The sequence below is a fragment of the Miniopterus natalensis genome, chromosome 5, assembly GCF_054644295.1.
Source record: "Miniopterus natalensis isolate mMinNat1 chromosome 5, mMinNat1.hap1, whole genome shotgun sequence".
In the NCBI taxonomy this organism is placed as follows: Eukaryota; Metazoa; Chordata; class Mammalia; order Chiroptera; family Miniopteridae; genus Miniopterus; species Miniopterus natalensis.
The window spans coordinates 56,157,470-56,179,295 of NC_142085.1; the positions used below are offsets into that span (position 1 = coordinate 56,157,470).

Below are 21,826 nucleotides of genomic sequence, written 5' to 3' on the forward strand. Positions count from 1 at the left end.
ACAGAAACAGATTTGATTTCTAAATGCCGGGTGTATAGGGTCCACCAAAATGGAACACACTGGGAGTGTCTGTTACTCCGATAGCTTTCTGGTGCTTGGCTCAAAGACCACCAGCCAAGGAACAAAAACATCAGGCCTCAAGAATAAATATCCTTCCTTATCTCCCACCCCTACCATCCGCATATGAAAAGAGCTGCTCAACAAAAAGTAAACAATTTGTTCCCATCATGTTAAACCTTCAAAAGGCAGGAAACCAATCTCTACATTAGATCTTGCAGAAGAGTTCAACTCTCACATCTGCGGTTTCCAGACCTCCCCTACTCTTGGTGAGCAGACAGTTTGGTCTGTTGTGTTACATAGAATTTAAGTCAGTAAATATTTACTGCAGACTTGTTATGTCTCAGGCTCTGCTGGGGACCACGTGGCCTTCTCCTCAAGTCTATCTAGCAGGGAGGTGAGAGCTCCAGCTTCACACAGATTCCGGAAATACAGGCAGAATTAAGTCCACTGTGGATGTGTAAACAGGGTTTGGGGAACAGAGACCCCGCTGCAGGTGGTGGCCAGTCCACACTGAGAAATTTGCCTGTTGTCATTCTTTCCTTTCTTCCACCCTCCTCCCCAGCCCTGCAAACATCCTCTTTCTCATCTAGATTTGCACACATGCTACTCTCCCCAACCACTCTGCCCCCTCAAGGCCTTCTCTTCTTCCCCAGCCCATGGTCACCTCCATGGGACACTGGATTATCTTGAGTGGCAACACATACAGAAGAGGCATCATCCTAGCAGAGGTAAACTTATTTTGCTGAAAACCTAAAATAAATTTTCCTTTGTGAGCAGGACTCGGTCAGCCCACACTCATCACTCAAGGTGTGGTCCCCAACCAACAGCAGCAGCAATGTCACCTGGGCACCTGATGGAAATGCAGACTCTCAGGCCAACTCCAGCCCCACTGAGCCAGACTCTGCTTTTTAACATGTCCAGGCGGCTCCTGAGCACATTAAAGTTTGAGAAGCAATGGCTAAAGCTTAGTTATAATTGAGATTTTTTTTTTAATATTCAAAGGTAAGGTAAAATTTTCCCCTTGCTCATCTCATGATGTCCAACAGAACCATAAATGTTATCAAACCCACATTTCTGCCTCCATTCTCCTACAGCACCTGGAGAGCTGCTTTGTTTCCTAAAACACAAACCAAGGATGACCATCAGTTAATAGAATCGGAGGAAAATGACTAAGTTCCTGGTCTCAAGCCAAGAACTATCTTCCACACTGAATTCAGGCAGCTGAGTAGGTCTGAAGCCTGGTTTTCCTGGACACAAGAGAAAGATCATTTGGTGGGACAGTTTATATTTCAAAAGTATGAGGAAGAAATTTGGAAGAAGCCCTTTCTCTGCTCTAATGTGAGCCCTCTGTCTTAGTGTCCTCACCTTCACCCTTGGAGGGCCCCCTCGCTGGGGCTTTTGGGGCACCCTGACCTCCTGTTATCCAAGGCTGTCCTCTGCCACCTCTCAGCCTGGAAGGGACCAGAGAGAACATCTTGCTCCCATTCCTCTGGGTTGCCAGAGTTTCCCCTTCTGGCCCTAACAATGGGAATCTGCACTTGTCACCAATAATGGGGAGACTACTGCCATCCAAGCAGCCCCTTCTACTTCTGAATGCTTTGACTTTAAAAAGGTCTTTATAATGTCAACTCCACTTAGTTAACTTTTGAGAGTTCCACTTGGTTATTCAGCTGTCAAGCTCCCCATCTAGGAGAGTGTTCCTTCAATCCATGTTTCCCAAACTTTGCTGTCTCCAAAACACGCGGGAATCAATGTTTAAAGAGTGTGGGAGGGCCTCTGAGCTTTTGCCTTTGACAGGTCATGACAATGCTCCTGACTAGAGTTTGAGAGGCAAGACCTCAGGCTAAATTAAATCCAGCTTCAGGGCCACAGAGAATACATCCACAGGCCTGCTGTTTTTTTGTAGTGGAACAGAAATTCATGTCTTCCCCAAATTGTCCATTTTCAACCACAAACATCATAGCTCCTTTGACATCTCTTATGTGCCATGGCTTTGCATTTCTGATTGTCTGATTAACTGTCTTCTGGAAGTGCTCTCATGAGAGCACTATGTGGCAGTGAGCCTAAAACACTCCAGCTTTGACAGAATAACCTCAGGGCAGAGCAGGACCTGGTTCAAATGAGCTCAAGACCATACAATCTTGTTTAGGAATGATGTGGTCCTATGGGCAGATATGGGCCTAAAATCAACAAAGACTTCCATTCCTTCTCCCTTGTAAATGCCCATGCCTTCATTGCCACAGTGGTAGGAAACAGGTACTAAACTAACTCCTCATAGAAAGTAATAATAATTTGGCATGTTAGCCTTTAAGGGAACTTTGACGAAGCAAACCTGAAGAGGTAATGTCATAATCTAAAGGCAAACTCTTGAATGGTGTCATTTTTTAGACCCCATGGCAGGCCGGTGGGAAAGACGTGTGACAAGGAGGCTGCTCAGAGCAGACTGTGCCATAGCTGCTTCCTCCACCCTCCCTGAAGCTCCGGACACATGAAACACACAGCACTCTGGTCTGAAACACCCAGGGCATGAGGAACAGTGTCCATGGAGTTGGTTGATTTGGAGCAATTCCATTTTTCAAAGCAGTCATTGGCTAGGAAAGGGCTCCTAAAAACAATTGGTGTCATTAGTTCCAAAGCCAAGCCAACTAGGAATGAAACCAGCATTCAGGTAGAAATACCTGCCTCAGTCAAGGGAAGCAGTGAGGCAGCTACACTACTCCAGGGAAAAGACTGGAACTTCATTCGGCATGGTGAGCGTGGAAGGGGAGAGAATACAGTGAAAACCAAGGCAAAAGTTTTGAGAGAGATCACTAAAGACAGCTGAAGAGAGGTTCCTGGGACAGGATGTTAAAATGAAACTATTTTAGTTTCCAGTTTGGCTGAGGCTGCAAGACAATAGACACCCCATACCAGAGTGAAGTGTGCCGATCTTGCAGAAAGAGACTGTGGGAAGCCAGTTTTCTACCTATAGCTGACAGTCCACATCTAAGCTACAAAAGAAACTGTAGAGGTTGAGAAACAGGTTGAATAGAAGATGAATTATGAAGAGAACTGTCCAGTATGTCCCCAAGGGCTTCAACATGGCCATGTGAATAGCTTGCTGTCTGTCCCTGGAACTTGAGAGACACAATGGATCACTGTTTGATTCCCATGAGAAATGCAAAAGTCTGGCTGCTCTGATGGCAGAGCAAAGAAGAGGTGCCCGTAGGGATCAGCCTGCGTGCCCACAATTTGTTTGGGTAGAGAATGTGCGAGTGTTTCTCAGGGGCTGGACGCATGCCATCATGGACGCATGCCATCAGAGGAGAGATCTGAAGTGAGATCTTAGATCCTTTCTACAGAACTCTCTGAAGGCACAAGAGGGCCTCAGCAGAAAGAAGTTAGAGATTTACTTGCAGGTACCTTGAGGCTATGGAAGGAACTAAAAGTGAGCAGCCAGAGAGGAGTTACATTTGTCCATGACAAGGAAAGTGCAAATGAGAGATGTTAGAATCGCAGAAAGACCCATGTAAGAGCCCACAGGATGAAGAATCAGCTTTAAATACCCACCAGAACCAGGCAGCATGATGCCGACTCACTGCGGGATTAGTCAAATAAAAACTCTCTTACTTCTTGCCTTTACTCTTTCCCCCACTCAGATCATGAAGGATTCGAAATCATTAGCTAGATATGCGAGGGGGCAAAAACACAAGGCTGGGCAGGGGTGCAGAGAAGCAAACCATCCCCTCCTTTACTGCTGCAGGCAACTGGCCAAAGCAGGCCTGAGCTGGGCACGGGGAGTAATTATATCTTTGAGTGAAATTTAAAGTTTGATTGTCACACTGACCTGGACATATTAATTATTGACTAGAGAATGTTTTGTTACCTGAAAAAAGCCAGAAAAGTCACAAGATTTGTCCTAGATTTATTCATGAACAGTGAAGAAATGGTCTTACAGGATACATTTAAAGGAGAATGGGAGACATGGACTGTGTGGCCTTATGATTATGTCCCAGGGTCACTGGTTGTTCAATGGGAAGTGAAATCAGGCAATTCTGCTATTCTTATTGCAAGATTCACCAGAAGATACATAAGCTTTAGACTATGTTTCTGAGTCAGCTAAGTTTTACAGGGATTAAAAAATACAAATTGCCAGTTATAAGAATAGTCACTGGGATGTAAAGTACAACATAAGGAATATAATCGATAATGTAATAAATAACTATGTGTGATATCAGATGGGTACTAGGCTTAGTGGCACGATCACTTCATAAGGTATAAAATTGCTGTACACCTGAAACTAATATAATATTGCATGTCAACTATAATTGAAAATTAAATTTTAAAAAAAAAAAACAGAAAAAGTGTTTAAAAAAACAAGACCAAAAAAATCTAAATTTATTCCTTTCTCTTGTCTTCCTAGGCTTAAGATATAGACCCTCTTATTATAAGGGTTCTTTTGTTGAATGTTCTGAGGCTGCCTGTGAGCAGATACCTACTGATGTATCAGTTTTTATTATTCATAACGGTCACTCAATACCACAAAAACTTTCCTAAATTCGTGTATTTGTCTTATCTCAAGGCAGGTCTCACGAGGCTTGGAACAGGAGAGGGTTCAGCAAATGTTTGCAAAGTGCGAGAATGACTAGAATCTAGCCTCACTGTGTGTTCTTTATATATCAACAGCACTGTTTCCGAAGAAAGAAAAAAGGCAACACTTCTGTTCATCCTTGGGAACCTGGAGTCATATTTAATTCTTTGCAAATCCATAACTCAGGGATGCTAAGTGGAGAAGGAGCACTTCTGGTCAGTGTCTAGCCCCTTGGGTAGACACGTCCTGGCGAGTTTGCCCATGTGGCCTTGGTGTCCTTCCCACTCTCCACTTTCCCATGCTGAGCTATTCTGAGGCAGGCTGTACAAAAGGCACTAGTCCCTGGGTCACTTTCCATTCTGTGATGAGAAAAAAACACTAACTCTCACTGGGAGACATATTTGGTTAAGGCCTGGTCAGATTCCTGAGATAACAGACACTCTGGTACACCTTTTATTGACATGAGTAGGCATCCGAGGTCCTCAGGTAGGACCAATGTAATTGATTCTTAGCCCTAGTTTTTTCAGGATTTCTTAGTTTCTTAGTCTTTCAACCAGTCAACCATGATGAATAAATGCCCAAGAGGAGTGTGAAGAAAATCATGCATTATATGCAATGTGATCTCATCTAAATTCTAATAGCATAGGCCTAGAAGCTACAGTGGAGTGACCTCTTCCCACTGCGCCTGTGTGGGGACCATCTAGGTATCCTTGGTCCTGGCTGGCCCTGACTGCTCCCAGGGCTCCCAGAGAGGCAGCCCGGGGGCCTCCAGCAGGAAAGCTCCGAAGAAGTTGTGGCAGCTCCCTCAGCAGCAGCCTCACCTTCCCCGGGGGGGGGGGGCAAGTACACCTGGGACCACCTGCAGGCGAGGGGAAGACAGACGGACTAAGCCTACCTGACTCCATCCTGCCTTCCTGGCTCTCCTGGGCTTCCTCAGAGGCACTGGAGCCCCTGGGGAAGGGCTGGTGGCTGAAGAGGTCATCACACAGGAGGCTGCGGCACAGCTTGGTGAGGAAGCGGAGGACGTACCCGATGCTGTTCACCACGGGCAGACTCCGCAGGTGCTGCTTCCCATCAAAGGACGCCGAGACTGGAAAACCAGACAGCAACTCAGGGTGGGCGCTGGAGAAAGCCCCAAGTCTCAGCCCTGGGAAGACGCTTTTGTTCGTTCAGTTTTGTTTCTAACTAGGCTTTATTTGGATTTCACCTGGGTTTTCATGCATGTCCTGTTTCTGTTCCAGGGTCTCATCCAGGAGACCACACTGGAGGTAGTTGTGGTGTCTCCTTAGTCTCCTCTAGTTTGGTGCTGGTTCTCAGTTTTTCCTTGTTTTCAATGACCTTGATAGATTTTAAGAGTACTGGTCAGGTATTTTGTAAAATGTCCCTCAATTTGGGTTTGTCTGATGTTTTTCTCATCATCTGACTGGGGTGATGAGTTTTTTAGGAGGAAGAACACAGAGGTGAATGCCTTCTTCATCGCATCAGGTCACGTACCCATGATGTCCATGACATCACTGGGGTTTAACCTTCACTGGGCTGAGACAGTGTTTGCTACACTTTCCCACTATACCCTCCATTTCTTATTGCCTTACAAATAAGTCACAAGGTCCTGCCCAACCCTTACCTTCTAGAAAGGGGAGAGTCTGGATCAGTTGAAATTCTTCCAGAAGGAAGAATTTCTCCTCCATTTATTTATTATTTATTTATTCAATCATTTATTGATATCACTACAGATTCAGGATATTTATTTTGTACTGTGGTTATCCAATACTACATTATTTATTTTGTTGCTCAAATTGGTCGAGCTTCTAGGTTGACTCCTGTGTCCCTATGACAGGCCTTTCCCTTTTTTTTTAGCAACTCTTTAGATACTGACACTTCAGTATGTTCCAGGTTCATCTTGTATTTCCCCTGCTCCAGCCCTAAAATCAGCCATTTCTCCAGCAGCCCTGGTGCTGTTTATTGAAGAGTGATTTTAGAAACCAAGATTTAGGCACTGGATGTGCTCATTGCTGCTGGGGTGTCAGTTAGTTCTGGGGCCTTTCAGTAAAGAGAGCTAAGAAATGTATGTATGTATACTATTGCATTATAATGATTTCTCTACCTAGACATAGATAGATATAGATAGATAGATGACAGATAGATAGATAGATGATAGATGATAGATAGATAGATAGATAGATAGATAGATAGATAGATAGATAGATAGATGATAGATAGATAGATAGATAGATAGATAGATAGATAGATAGATAGATAGATAGATAGATAGATGATATAGATAGATCTGTACTGAGGTCTCTAATTCTTCCTCACAGAGTTCAAGGTTCATTCTAGTTCTCTGGGGAAGAATCTTATAAAAGAACAATAATCTCTCCACAGTAAAGCTAGATCAAACTCGATTTCTATAGAGTTATCTGAGTTTAGAAGAAACACAAGTTTCTTCCAGCCCAGAGCATGTTCCTTTCTGTAATTCTTCTCACAGTCTTCTCTCACCCCAAGAAGCCTGCACATCAACCCCAGTGTGAGGAACACAAGGAAATCTCAAACAGGACGTTCTGCTCCCACCTAGGCCTCCACCACTCAGCGTCAACACCCAGAGGGCAGCCTGGTTTTCTATGTTGCATCTCCCAAAGACTGGCAGACAGCAAGGGCGGGGGCAGAGGCGGACAGAGCTAGTTTTTATTTCAAAACTAAAAACAAACAAACAAACAAAAATACCCATTTTAATTGGAAATAAAAATAACCCATTTATTTTGTGCAGCTCTTTATAGTTTGACAAGTGCTTTCACATCCATCACCTCATTTAGGCCTCCTGACTGTCCAGAGAAGAAGGTGGAAAAATGGTTACCCCATGTTACAGATGAGGAAACTGCAGAGAGGGTGTGGCCTCTAAGTGCACTTGCCTGTCATTCTAATATTCCAGGTGACCCTGATTAAGAAAGACAGCCAATGAGCTCCCAAGATGCTCACCAAAGGGGTCATCTTGGCCATTCAGATGCTCTAGCAATTCCTTCCTAGCATGAATACAATTGCCTGCCTCCAATACCTTAGAAGACTGGGTGTGCTGGAAACTGAACCCACAGTAGGAGGGTCTGGGGATTCAGGTCTGTCCCATAAATCGGTGTGCACACTTTCCTAGAGGTGCCTAGGAGATCACATAAGTGGGAAAATTCCACGTCTTGGAGGGGGACATGGATTTGTGAGATCAGAAAGTCTACCCCTGGGAGAGAGGGTGGCTAAGGCAGAGCATCCCAGCAGGCGTGCAGGTAGCGGGTGTGGGGCACTGCAAGACTGCTCCCCCGAGGCCCAGCATGGCAGTTTGGTTCCTGCAGCTCATTGTGTTGGTATCATCATTCTTTGTGTATTCTGCCATGGGCATATTTGGAAAGCAGTGTCCTAAGGATCAGGTTCTCAGTGGAGAGTGGGAGAGCCTGGCTGTTTCTCCTTGACTCCTTCCCTAAACCACCTCGGTGCTGTCACTTGGCCTTGCCGAGCTTCCAACCACCATCAGTAACATGAAGACCACCTTGCTGCTTCCCAACCTCAAGGTGGTGGCATGAGGAGCCTCCTTAGTGCGGCTGCATTCTCTAAGACACCAAGACCAAGTGCTCAGCTCTGGCTTTCCTGGGAATCTTTCAGCCAAGGGAAACTTGGAGAGGCTCTGCCCATGCTGGTTGGTGCCAGGCGCTGCAGCTCCTTCCCAGCACCAAAGCCCCTGAGGCCACAGAAAGGCTGAGCAAGAAAGCCAGGAAAACAGGGTCATCTCTCCCAGCTTTGGGAAGGGGCCATAAAGAATCAGTCAGGTGGGATCTGCTCAAGAGGATGGGCACACAGTACAGGAGGAGCTTTCTCTTAGCACGGGGCCTGTGTCTTGAGCCCTGCTATTTCCTAAGGAGACGGACAAGGCCTTTGATCTCAGGTTGCAGCCCAAGACTGAGAACTTGGCTCTCAGACAGAAACCAGGAGGGGAACAGCCAAGGGGCTCTTAGAAGGCCAGACAGCAGGTCTCTCCTGGCCTCTCTCAGTGCAGTACTTCTATCTCTGCTCACATCTGCTAAAGTCTCTTAAAAGTCACCCCGGGTCAGACACATGCACCTGGACCTAGCCAAGTTCTATTTTAGTCAATTACCAACAAGTCAGACCCAGCTTCCTGCTCAGAGAGAGCTCTAGAAGGCAGGTTAAGTCACTCAGAGCTGGGGAGGCTGGATTGGACACCCTTCCCAGACCCTAGACCTGAGGATTCAGAGTTAAATAAAATGTGCTGCTTTGTTTTTCATGATGCAGCCACATTAGAGTCCTCTCTCCCCCATCTTAGCCAGCCAGCAGGGTCAGCTGCACAGCCCCATTGCTGGTAATCGTCTCCCTTTTCCTTGCTGATATGGAGACTGTGTCCATGATGCTGAGCCAGAGAAGACACCAAGCTATCCCCTTGCAGTCAAGACATCCCCAGGACTTAAGGGCAGGTGGTGACAGCCACTGTGTAGACAGCCTCCAGTAAGACATTAGAATGGAACAGAACTCCTAATTCCGCCTCTCACTGTGATGACAACTTCTGCTCCCTCGGGAAGCTATTGGGTTGGGGCTGAAACTGTAGATGGGCAACAACAAGGAGAGAAGGGATTGAATTTAAAGGCTCTTGTTTAAAAAAAACATGCCCTGTGAGATGAAGTTGAGACCATGAACTTTCCCCACTGCCAGCATGGGGATTAGTACCATGAGAAAGAAATGGAGCAGAGTAAAGAATAAAGAGTGACAGGGGCTTGATACTTTAGACAAGGTGGTCAGGAAAGGGCTCTTTGATAAAGAGGCATTTGAGTAAAAACCTGAAGGAAGTCCAGGAGCAAATCACATAGTGGGCTGGGGAAGAACATTCCAGAAAGAGAGAATAGCAGGTGCAAAGATCCTGGGGCACAAACACGGTTGAGGACACAGAAAGAGCGGCAAGGAGGAAGCTATAGCCAGAGCAGAGTGGGGGACTTGAGAGAAGTGACCAGGAGATTAAAGAGGCAGCAAGGGCCAGGTCACATAGGGCCTACGGGGCCTTGTTAGGGTGTGGGCTTTTCTCAGAGTGACATGGGAGCCATTAAGAGTTTAGGGCAGAGGATGGGCATGATCTGGCTTATATTTTTAAGGAACCAGAGTGGTTGCTGTGGGTGGTGAAAAGTGGCTAGGTTCTGGATATATTTTAAAGTTAGAGCAATAGGATTTACTGATGGGTGGGAAGTGGGGGTGGGAGAAAGAAAAGAGTCAAGGGTGAGATTTCCGATGTCCAATCCTCTTGTCCAGGTGTGGAAGAATCTTCTCCTTGAGCCCTGAGGGAGGCCTTCAGCACACAGACTCATAAAGGACCCTGGAGCCCAACAGATAGAGACTAGACCCTGAATACAACCACTGTCCCCCTTGTCAGAGAATGGCTGATTTCCTCTTCAGAGACACCCATGGTCCCCCTCATAAACCTGCTCTAGGGCCTTACCTGACACCACCTCGCCACCGTAGCCTTGCTTGACCAGGGAGAAGACCAGCTTCTGCTGGTGGGCACAGTCGATGCACGCTTGCACGGCCTGCTGCAGGACTGCCGACGGCCTCTCGGGCCCGAAGTGCTCGGGAAGCTGCTGCACCTTCCTCCTCTCCAGGTAGGGCCCTGCGTTGGCTTGCTTGTTGATGTAGAGGCAGACTGTGGGAACAGAGACCCACAAAGCCCTCAGTATCAGTGACAACAGGCCAGGGAGCTTCTCCATGGGTCCCCTTGGCCCTGGCCTTGGAAAGCTGAAAAATGGCAAAAGTGGGACTGGTTCTTCCTACTTAATAAAAGAAGCAAAGAAGCCAATCACCCCAACTGCCAGAGTTTGTTCCCAAGAGGGCCTCCTGGTTAGGGACAGATGGACAGGTGGGTCTCATGTGATGTACTCAAATCTGAATTGTACACAGATATGGAGGCCCATGTGGACGGCATATATAAGCATATGTCCATACTGGGCAAGTACATACACAGAATCTTCCCTTCTTCTCCAAGGGAGCCACCAAGCTACACATGATGTTTACCATATTTTTGTTAATTTTTAATGAATAAAAACATCAAGATAATGTTGGTCGCTCCAAAAACTATGTATCCACCTTCTGAAGAGAGTGCTATTTACAATTTCAGGGAAAATAAACACTCAGCTGCCTATTTAGGTGAGCCCAATCAATGGTTTTCCACACTTCTAAAGTAATATATCCCCTCAGTAAAAAATTTGGGGCACATGCCCCAAAATGTGTTTATTTATTTATACATCATATTTAAAGGATGAGATAAAAGTATATATCAATAGTAGGTATCACATTTTCTTCTATACACTGACTCTCCTCTTCGGGCTCCTCCCCCCCGCACTCCCACCCCAGAGCATGAGCATCTTGCCTTGGAGGCCACTAATGCAAGAGAGGGACTTTAAGAGGAGACCAGTAGGGCTATTGAACAGTAACAACAAAGGTGAAGAAAATTAGTTTTTACTAATCACATATTATATTCCAGGCACTTTATATATTTTCTCTTGTTTCATTCTTAAGACAAGCCAGGGAACAGGCACTACTCCTTCTTTACTGATGAAGAAACTGCGTCTTCAGATGGTTGGTGGGAGGCTCAGAGCGACTGTAATTAGTGGTGCAGCAGGGATTTGGACTCAAGCCTTTCTGAGGTCAAGGCCAATGCTCTTTTCACTCTACCAGGCTGCCTCTCTTCTACTCATCCCAGGTGATTAAGGAAATACAATTAATAAGAGACCTTCATGCCAGACACTGTGCTAGGCCTTATGGAGAAGATCGTGAACCAAACCAACAAGGTCCTGGCTTCACAGGGCTTAGGGCCCAGAGTGGAGGCACACCTACTCAGAGAGTCACAGGGGCTGATGTGGGACCTCAGCTGTGAGAAACACTGATTGGTGCTGGGAGAGCCCTGAGAGAGGCCTTCAGGACACAGGCTCATGAAGTGTCCTGGATCCCAGATGGAAGATAGCCCCTGGCCACAACCACTGTCCCCAGGCCTGAGAACGGCTGCTTTCCTCCTCAGAGAGACTCCCTGAGGACCCTGGCAAGAAGCCGATGAAGGAGGAGGTATGCCTGAGCCAAGATACAAGGGAGAAGTCGGGTGACCAGAGGGAAGATCATTCCAGATGGAGGGAAGAGACTGTGCTAAGATCCCGTGGGGATGGAGGGGTGATCCTAGGGACTAAGGAGAGCAATGGGCTGGGTCACAGGAGGAGGGAACTTACAGGGCCTTGTTGGCCATTTTAGCAAGTTTAGTCTTCACCTAAGAGGAGAATGAAGGAATTTAGGAGGGGCAGGAGAGGGCAGTGGTGATGAGGGGGGACCGAGTGTATGCATGCACGTGCATGTGACAATCTGATTGTTGTTACTCCTATGATGGAATGGTTGGCTGGTGGATACTCCTTGAGAGACACTGGGCTGCATGCTGCTTAGACTGGATTAGAATGTGGCCGGGAGGGATTAAGGGAGAGGAAGATACTTAGGAGATATGGAAGTACAAACACAGAGGTGGAAACTCTTCAAGGTGAGCAGGCTCACTATTGGTGCAAAGTAAACCTGGCTCTGGAAAGAAAAAACTGAGCCACCAACTACTCTTTCCAGTCCCCCCCACACACAAGGCAAGCGCCTAAACCCAAGATGCATTGAAAACCAAGTTTCAAATAATCCAAGCTGTGAAACATTCAAACTAGTGTTTTCAGAGAACCTGGTCATCCTATCTGCTGTTGGCTAACACACTAAATCCTTTACTTGAGCTATTTCGGTGGTAGCTCTCTAATTCACAAAGTAAAGCTTAGATGATAGGCAGGCCATCACAGCCTTGGAGTTCATTCACTTGACCTACCTGTTAGATCCTGTGGGATTACCAAGCTGGGGATGGTGGCTGCATCCTGAGGGATGGAACTGAGGTCAGGCTCTGGCGTACTCCTCGGAGGTGAGAGGGCCAAAGGAGTCATGAGAACCCGAGACTTGAGCTGCAAAGAGAGCCCATTTGGTCAATGAAAATCTGGAATTGCTCTCTACACCCTCCCAGAGTATTTCCTGGATGGCAGTTAACCATGGCTTCCACACCTTTCTACTGTGCAGCTTGGGGGGCTGAACTCCAGATTCAAGTCTATGTTCAAGATTCACATTTGGGGTCACACTCAAAGGTCATCTTTGCACTCCACCCTTACAGTGGGGTCACTCAAGAAATGGCTGTGTCCGCCAGTGGGAGCACACAGAGGAATGAATAGTTGATGCCTATAAGCCCTCTGAGTGCAGGATGCAGGATGGGGGCCAGTTCCCAGCATGAGCCCCTGTGCTCCCTAGAATCCTGTAGATAGTGCTTTCCCAACAGCCACCCAGAGACTGACCCTGCAGCTCATCTCCTCTGCGGAGCTTTCTGCTCACAAAGATCACTGAATCCTTCTGGAAAAGAGAGCAGGAGCTATTTCTCCAAGGGCTAACATACTGCTCCGTGTTTATTTCCTGCAGCAGAGACTGTCAAAGACAGCCTGAGTGTGGACAGGAGTACATTCTTTGCTAGTGAGAGGCAGCCACCTTGAAGGGCTCACTTGAAGTCACAAATGAGGAGCTGACATTTGCTCTTATGGGTTAAGGAGGAGATGACTGGTTGGTAATGTCAATACCAACAAGTCACCTCCAAAAAGGAGCATAGAGACAAATACATAGAAACTATGGAGGAGAAGTTAAAAGACAGAGCAAATATAAGAAGTTTTAACAAATGGAATACCTTCAATGTGCTGCAAGGGAATAACTGACAACCTAGAATTCTACACCCAGAAAAAATATTCTTTTCCAAAAATTAAAATAAAGATACTACCAGACAAAAAAAAGCTAGAGAAGTCATCACTAGAGGACCTATATTAAAGAGACATTTAAAAGATGTACTTCAGGCAAATGGAAAGTGATCCCAGGTAGAAGGGTCTGATATGCAAAAGAAACTAAAAAAATTTTAAGTGGTAAATACACTGTGAATTTAAATGAAACTGACTATATAAAAATAATTATGGACCAGCCTGCATGGCTCAGCGGTTGAGCATCGACCTATGATCCAGAAGATCTCGGTTGGTTTCCTGGTCACAGCACATGCCTGGGTTGGGGGTTCGATCCCCAGCTTGGGGAGTGCGGGAGGCAGCTGATCAATGACTCTCTCATCATTGACATTTTTATCTCTTTCTCCCTCTCCCTTCTTCTCTCTGAAATCAATAAAAGTATACATTCTAAAAAATAATAATAATAATGTCTTGATAAATTAAAGAAGTAAAAGAATTAAAATGTGTGACAACAATCATATACAAGTGGGAAGACAAATGGGGTTAAAATGTCCTAAAGTCTTTGTATTATCTAAGAAGAAGTAACAGTAGGGTTAACTTTATAAAAACACTAGTAAGTAAGCTTGCTGCACTTTCTAGAGCAATCAATAATACCATAGAAAACATAGTGCATAACTTTCAATGAGTAGGGAAAAAATTAAATTAAAAAGTATTGAAGCAGGCAAAAAAGAAAGGTAAAAGGAACATAGAATGAGTGGGACAAACAGAATACACAAAATAAGATATAGATTTAAACCCAAACTTACCAGTCATTTCTATAAACACAAATGGACTAAATGTCTAGTTAAAAGACAAAAACTATTATACTGGATGCTATGGGTTGAAATGTGTCTTCCAAAAAGCTGTTGAAGAACTAACGCCAGTACCTGTGAGTGTGATCCTTTTTGGAAATAGGATGTTTGCAGATGACCAAGTGAAGCTGGTCATTAAAGTGGGCCTTAATCCAATAGGACAGTTGTTCTTATAAAAAGGGGAAATTTACATACAGAGACAGACACACACAGAGGAAAGGCAGTGAGAAGACACAGGGAGAACACCACCTATGGAGCCAAGGAACACCTGAGGCCACCAGAAGCTTGGAGACAAGCCTGGGACAGTCCCCCTCACAGCCCTCAGGAGGAACCAGCCCAGCCAACACCTCGATCTCAGATGTCTAGCCTCTGGAACTGTGAAACAATACATTTCTGTTGGCCAAGCCCCCCCCAGTTTGTCCTTTTATTGTTACAGCAGCCCTAGGGAACTAATATACCAGACTTTTTTTTTAAATCATGCTCTCCCTCCCTTCTTTCCCCTCCCCCTGCCTATGTGATAAGAACAGCATTGTCCATGTCCCTGCCTTTGGCTTTCCTTGGGGATTCCTCCTTTAGACTCTCTTTCTTCATACAAAACTCTCTCAGGGTTTGAGAAGATGCTGTGGGGAGCAGAGTTAGGGAAAATTGAATACCTCGCAGTGTTTAACCTCAGACTTTAGTCTAAAAACCTGCCTGTTGGAAATGCAAATCCAATCCAACAACAAGAAGTTTGTAGCGGATGACCTAATTCCATTCCTAGGAGTCAGCCTGTTTCTGAATCTACACATACCTTTTTTCCCCTGCATCTGGGGGAGAGATTAAACATCCAAGGGAAGGAGGGACCATTATCCTTTGGCCTTGAGGCCTCCTTGGGCAACATGCCCCTCAGTCAAATCCGAGATCCTATCTGAAAGATCTTTGCATTAAAACTTCCCTAGAAAAATAAATTACCCCAATACAACATACTGCCTGCATCACAGTGAAGACAGAGGGGATGCTTGGATGTGGGTGGGGAATGGTCCAGCACCTTTGTGCCTTTCAGAGGTGCAAATAGGGGGGAGGGATAGGGTGTGAATGCTGGAGCTTTTTCCCACCAACTCTGTGTTGGGTTCAGATTCTCCCCTGGGCCCTGAGAGTCGCTGAAGCTGGTGAGGTACAGGGGGGAAAGGGGAAGGGGCGAAGGAGAGGGTGTTGCTGCTCCACAGCAGATGGGGCTGGGAAGAATGGTTTAATTTCCTCCTGACAGAAGGAAGCCAAAAGAGGAGAAAATGAAGCCAGTACTCCACAGGTATTCAGAGAAAGAAGGAAGAAAAGGGGAAAGAAAAAAACACACACCAAAAAAACCATCACTGGATAAAGAAGAATTCAAAAACCAGATCTATCTGTGAGAATTATTTAGTGGAGTCCTGTTCACTGTGTCTTGTGACCCCAGCAATCTTTCATAAAGACCACACATTTCAAGAAATGCTTGGTGTGATCAGGTTTCTTACAGAAACTGGTTAGGGGGCCAAGTTCTATGTCAAAGCAGTCAGCCCTGTAGAGCTATGAAGAGGGGACATGGACATCCAGTGACAGGCATTATGTGCAGAAGAACTCAGAGCAGAGAGACCCGGAGCCAGCTCATATGGGTCCACAGAGGTGATTATTAGATTTTCAGTAATATTGCAAGTTGATTGTTAAACACAGCCATTATTAAAAATGAATGTATATATACTTGGAGTATTAACTAAAGTATATTAAAAACAAAGGTAATAGATACTCAAAGCTCAACATTTACCAATTATTCTACTATTGCATCTGTATGGAAACCTGGAAATACAGATGGGTGTGTGGCTGCATATCTTTTCCCAAAATCACATTGCAGTGTCACATTGGTGATGAAATTGACCATATTGGGAATATTTAAACCTTGGAAATTGACAAATGCTACAAATTAGGGCTGAATTTATTATTTTGCTGATTTATAGATTTAAGAAAATGTTAAAAACACAAACTTAAAAGTGTGCCTTGTCTATAGCTGTTACACTGTAAATAGCACAAAAAACTGAAATATTTTTTGAGTTCAAAACTATTATCCAATTCAGCAAAGATGTCACTTACATCCTTGACAGATGAAAGAAGTTCCAACATGTGACTTCACTGTTTACGTTTGTCTCACTCCTTAACATCCATGGAAATATCAACTAACATTCACATGGGAGCTACACTCAAAATGCTGGAAACATTTGCCAGCATACACTGCCCCGACCTACTGCTGAACCTCCACCCTGACCCCTGCTCCAGCCCTGGGGTAGGGGCTGGGGGGCAACAGAAGTCCAAAGGAGAGACAGCCCCTGCCCACTGTGCTGCTGCACAATGTTCAGCCAGAGGGAATGCCCTGCCCCCCGCCCAGCCTGTGTTTGCGAAATCATTTTCCACCATGGACCACAGGTGGAACACCATACCTACCATCCGCAAGAGAGGGACTTGAAAATAGGCACAGGAAGTTATTAGATATCCAGTCTTTCCTTGCCTACTATTAAGCTACATTTAGTGCTCATGTACAGTATATGATTCTAAGGCAATATAAGATCTGGATAATCAAAGAAGCATTGAAGCCAATTCAACATTTATAATGAAAACACATTTTAGAAAGAAGCTTCAAACAAGTGTTGAAACAAACAAAACCCTTTCTTCTTAAATTTGAACATTCTCTTGAGATTTTTGAGAACTTGACTTCTTATTATACAGTGCCAAGAGCACATACTTTGGGGTGAGGGGGAAGATGACAATAAGAAAAGGAGAACAAAACAAACTGTGTTTATCCATGTTCATTATAAAATTACTTTTCTTTAAAGTAAAATTTCCTGTAACAGAAGACTGCCCTTTAAGTACTTAGGTGAAGCTGTTGGGTATTCCCAAATATCCATGCTCCCTATTCCTTTAATAATGGAATCCCTGAATTTTAGCTCATCACCTGGTCACCCAACACTACATTTTCCCATCTTCCTTGGAGCTAAGTGAGGCCAAGTAACTAAGTTCTGGCCAGTGAGATGCAAAGTGCAACTTGGACGGCTGGGCCCTTAAAGAGGAAAAACATGTCTCCACTAACTTTGTCCTATTCTGCTGGCTGGACTACTGGGATAGTGGGAACTAGAGGAACCATTTTAGAGCATGAAGTATGGACTTTGTGTTAAGATAGCAGAGTAACAATATAGAAGGAGCCTGGGTCCCCAACACCATCAAGCCATCGTATCAGCACCAAATTGTCTTCCCAGACTTTAACATGAGAGAGAAATTATTAGCTTCTATCATCTTTAAGCCACCATTACAGCAGCTGACTTTGTGTCCTGAGTAATATAATTACCAGCATTTTAGAACATTTTAACCTTTTGTTTTTAGTATTTCAGGGATGAAATTCTTTCTAGAACATGTTACACTTTTCTAACTCATTAAACATAGCAGACAGAACACAATTTGCTCTTTTTTGAATCAGGAAGCATAATTACTATTCTGAACAATAATACAAAGAGATTGTGGAAGCATCTATTGTCAGGGCTGCTGGCCTGACAATAAGTGGCCTCAGGCTGTGGGGGATGATTGAGTCGTGCCAATTTCCGCAGCTTTTCTGGCTCCCTTTACTGTCAAACTATCAAGGATCAAATAAGAAAACACGCATAAAGTTCTTTGGCCTAGAGCCACAAACACAGAAGTGCTCAATAAATGTTACATAACATTGCAATTAGTATTAATTATTATTATTATGTAGACAAGTGGCTATCTTAAAAATCCAGTACTTTTTTTCCTGCTTAAATCATAATTCTAATCATAAAGACACAGAAACTGAAAATCCCACATGTGGAGACGTTGAGTCATCTGTCTACAGAATGGGAGCTAGGGTTTGTCCTTGGTGCAGACCCTTTCTCTTTATCTCTTTAAAAACACTCCGATGGTCTTTTTTGTCACAGAATCTACCTGTTGACCTTGGGGAGTCTCTGAACGAAAGACCTAAGCCAATAGCAAGTGCAGCAAACGACATGTAAAGATTCTGTTTGATGACGAAGATCACTCTCTGCGTGGCAGTCAGAGTAGGCTCTTCAGAGGTGTTTGCTTCCTTTGACTTGGACTAGAATGGGGCAGTAAGACCACAAAATGTTGCTCTCACAGCAATGAGGGTGCCCCCGCAATGTGGCTGTCGGCCAGGGCCAAGAGAAAGGTGCCCAGATGGGCCCTGGGAGGAGGTACGACCTATGAACTCTGGAGCACTGACATCTGACTGCCGGTTGAACTCTCCCTTTTCTGCCTATAATTCACCCGTGTTATTCTCAAGACCCAGGGAAGGGGTTAAATGTCACTGCCTGTGTGATTAGTCTTAAAGGAGAAGCTTGTCCCCTACTTGGACCAGAGAGAGTTTCCGCATGTGCAGGAACACAGTGATTTACAGAGCAGATTGGGACAGCACCAGGCAAGAAGTGACAGCGTCAGCCAGCTTAGCCCTGTAATAGTCAGCACAGCAGATGTCCTCAGGACCTCCCGGGGACAAGTCTGCCAAAGGCTCGGGTCCTTAGTTTATTGTAATATTGTCAGTATAAATATATCATAATGTTATTATCAATATGACAAAATTATGTTATTTATTATTTTATAATATTAATACTATTGCATATTTTATTGTTCTGTGTTATTAATATATTATCATAGAACTACTATTATCCCCTCAGCATCCAGCTCCATGTGCAGTCTTTTCCCCCCACATATCTTCCCCTTCAGTTCTAAGGCTGTTAATAAAAGGGTATAATCGAGCTTGTAAGAAATGTGTCTACAGTAGACGAACTCTGAGGGAGGGCTTGAAAGCATTTTCTCAGTAATAAAATCTGAGATCTCTAAGAGCAGACCAAGTAATATCTTATTTTGCTGGCTCAGCGTTTTTAGCAACTTCTGGCACCAACTGTGTCCCAGGTTGTTAAAATTGCCAAATTAGTGGTTATTTGGTCAATGGAATGAAACTGTACAGTTTCCTTGCTGGCTTCTCCATAATTAAAACCCTTTTGTTAATGGTAAATGGGACTTCAGGGTCTAAGAAACTGTTAAAATAAAACTGGAGAGACTGCAGTTTGCTAACTTTATTTTGCCAAATAGGACTTTTTAAAAATTAGCAAATCCTTACAATGTACAACACTTAATAAAATAAAATAAACTTTAACACCAAAATAGTAGGATAATAAAGAAGAAAGGATAAAGGATAATCCTTTAAGTGGAATCATTTTGGCTTTATGAAGCCTTTCAAACGGTTATTTCTCTCATGTCATGACTGGGCAGGAACTTCATGCGGACTGGCACCAGGCTTAGAGCCGTTCTCCTCGACTTGCACACTTGGAGAGTTGTCTGGGAGCTGCTGGTCTGAAATAATTCCCACACATTTCCCCAAATATATGGGAGGTGGACCCAAGGAAGAACTGTGGCCGGTTGTCCCCAAAAAGAAACCCTGTGAGGCATGGGTGTGAGACCTGCCTGCTTCGTGCAGGGCCTGCAGGTCTGCTTAGCATCCCCAAAACTTTCTTCTTGCCCTGAGGTGTCTGAGTATTAGGAGCACTGAAACTGCCCTTTGTAGGAGACAGGAAAATCGCAAAGTCGGGTTCATTCCATGGAGTGAATTTCCATTTTTCCTGGCTCCAGAAATGCTGTGTCTGTCAGTAATTTTCATTCTTGGGTCACAGCTCCCAGGGGAGTAGGAGAAAGGCCAGACAGAATAGAAAAGTTTTCAGTGTGTTTCTTCAGCTCCTGGATTGGCTCCCTGGCTCTATAAACAGAAAGGCTGCCTGGCTCCAGCCTTCCAGATGCAATTCCCAGGCCCCGGCCGCCGCACAGGTAGCTGATCAGGGAGACCCGCCCTGTGTCAGCTTCAGAGACACAATTCTGAAGCTGCTGTGCCCATGAGGAAAAGGAAACTCTCTGTGTTAGAAAAATAAGCAGTGACAAAAGACTTTACCTAAGAACTTTTACTAAAACCAACAACCCCCAAATAACTTTGAGTCACTTCCCCCCCCACCTGCCATTTTCGTTTTCCAGCAGTTGGAAGAACTGCAGAGAACAAGAGGAATAAAGGCTGAATTCATAACCAGTGCTTCCGGAAGCTTCGCCTTTCTGCTGACCTGAAATAATTTCCATACATTTTCCTAAATCTATGGGAGTTAATTGGCAATTTGCATTTTGGTTTGAGCATTCAGATCTCAAGATGGAAACATAAGCTCTTTATTTCAAGACAAGGGAATGAAGGACAACTTCTGAAGCTCATTTTCTGATGCCCGAAAGGCTGGTGGGGAACAAGCTCTCGTTCCTCTGCAGTAGTGCCTTCGAAAGCATTTTAGAGGAGAAGCTAATTCTCGGGTCTGGGTTGCTTTACGCGATTGGAGAATTTACTCTCCACCCTGAGCCTCTCCAAAGCATTAATTTTTAAAAGGGTCACGAGATTTTAACTTTGCGGGATAAGCCTCGGTGGAGCCAAATGACGTGAGCACCTTTTATAAGCAGGAAACTATGAATTAACACCCAGCATTTTCGGGATGAGTCCCCTGGTTGAGGCTCTATTTGGGAAAACTCTTCTAGGTCCTTCGACACTCGCCTGCTCGCGTTAATAGCTTAAATGTCACAGGAACATCATCTGCTTCTACTAAAGTGAATGACGAATGAGTTCTGGAAAGTGGTTTCAAGAGCCGCCCCAAAAGGCACAGTCCGGGGAAAGCTCAGCGTCTGAAACATTCATTTAGATGCGAGGCTGAATAATGTGTGTTTAGCTCTGACCCTAAAATCTGCTCGCCTCACAACTTTGCCCATCTGGTGCAATTTGCTCTCTCTGCTTGTAAAAACGCACACGAGGCACCAGCCTGCACTGCGTGCCCTGCAGGAACAACGGGCGCGGGTCCCCAGCCCCACGGACGGGAACGCACTGCCCGGTCCCTCCCCAGCTCCCCCTTCCCTCAGTCCCGCCCAGGCCCCCAGCCCAGCCCACCCGCTGTGGAGGAAGGAGATGGGGGGCCGTACCTTGTACCCGGGTTTCCGCCCTCTTTTCTTCGGGATCTTCACTGCTGGTAAGGGACCAGGCGAGGCGGAATAAAGGTTATGGACCGCCATCCGCACGGGCGTGGGGTGCAGCGGGGGTCGGCCTCGCTTCCTCCCGGGGGTCCTCTGGGACTGCATTTCTGCTGGCGCCAGTCTTACAGAGGGATGTGGCAAATCGTTCGCAGGCAGAAGAGGCGCTGAGAATTAGGCCAGACACAAAGCAAAACAAAAACAGAAGTGTGTGTTTGGTTTGCAAGGCAAACATGAATCCAGTTTGGTGATTTTGGCCACATTACCCCTTCGTGGCGGAAAAGACCGAATAGGAGAGAGCCAGGCGCCACCAGGAGCTTTTACGGTGCTGTAGAGCTCCCAGTATAATCTCAGGGAGAGCAAATTTCCGTGGGACTCTAGTGAAGTAGGAAAGACACTGGCTAGGTGTACCTTTAAGACCCAGCTCAAAACACAATTGACAGTGTCACCAGCAACAAGACAACTTTATCTGTTTG

At 45.2% G+C, this 21,826-nt stretch overlaps 1 protein-coding gene across 1 annotated transcript in view; it reads right to left on the reverse strand.

Annotated features, from left to right (window-relative positions):
* Window positions 1–21,458, reverse strand: part of SCML4 (Scm polycomb group protein like 4) — a 38,740-nt gene extending 17,282 nt beyond the window's left edge. The window contains exons 1-4 of the mRNA XM_016217564.2: window positions 21,303–21,458; window positions 12,498–12,627; window positions 10,107–10,307; window positions 5,526–5,720 (exon numbers count right to left, since the gene is read on the reverse strand). Coding sequence (XP_016073050.2) covers window positions 5,526–5,720; window positions 10,107–10,307; window positions 12,498–12,627; window positions 21,303–21,458 — 682 coding nt within the window. The remainder of the gene's footprint in view (window positions 1–5,525; window positions 5,721–10,106; window positions 10,308–12,497; window positions 12,628–21,302) is intronic.
* Between the last annotated feature and the right edge of the window lie 368 nt (window positions 21,459–21,826).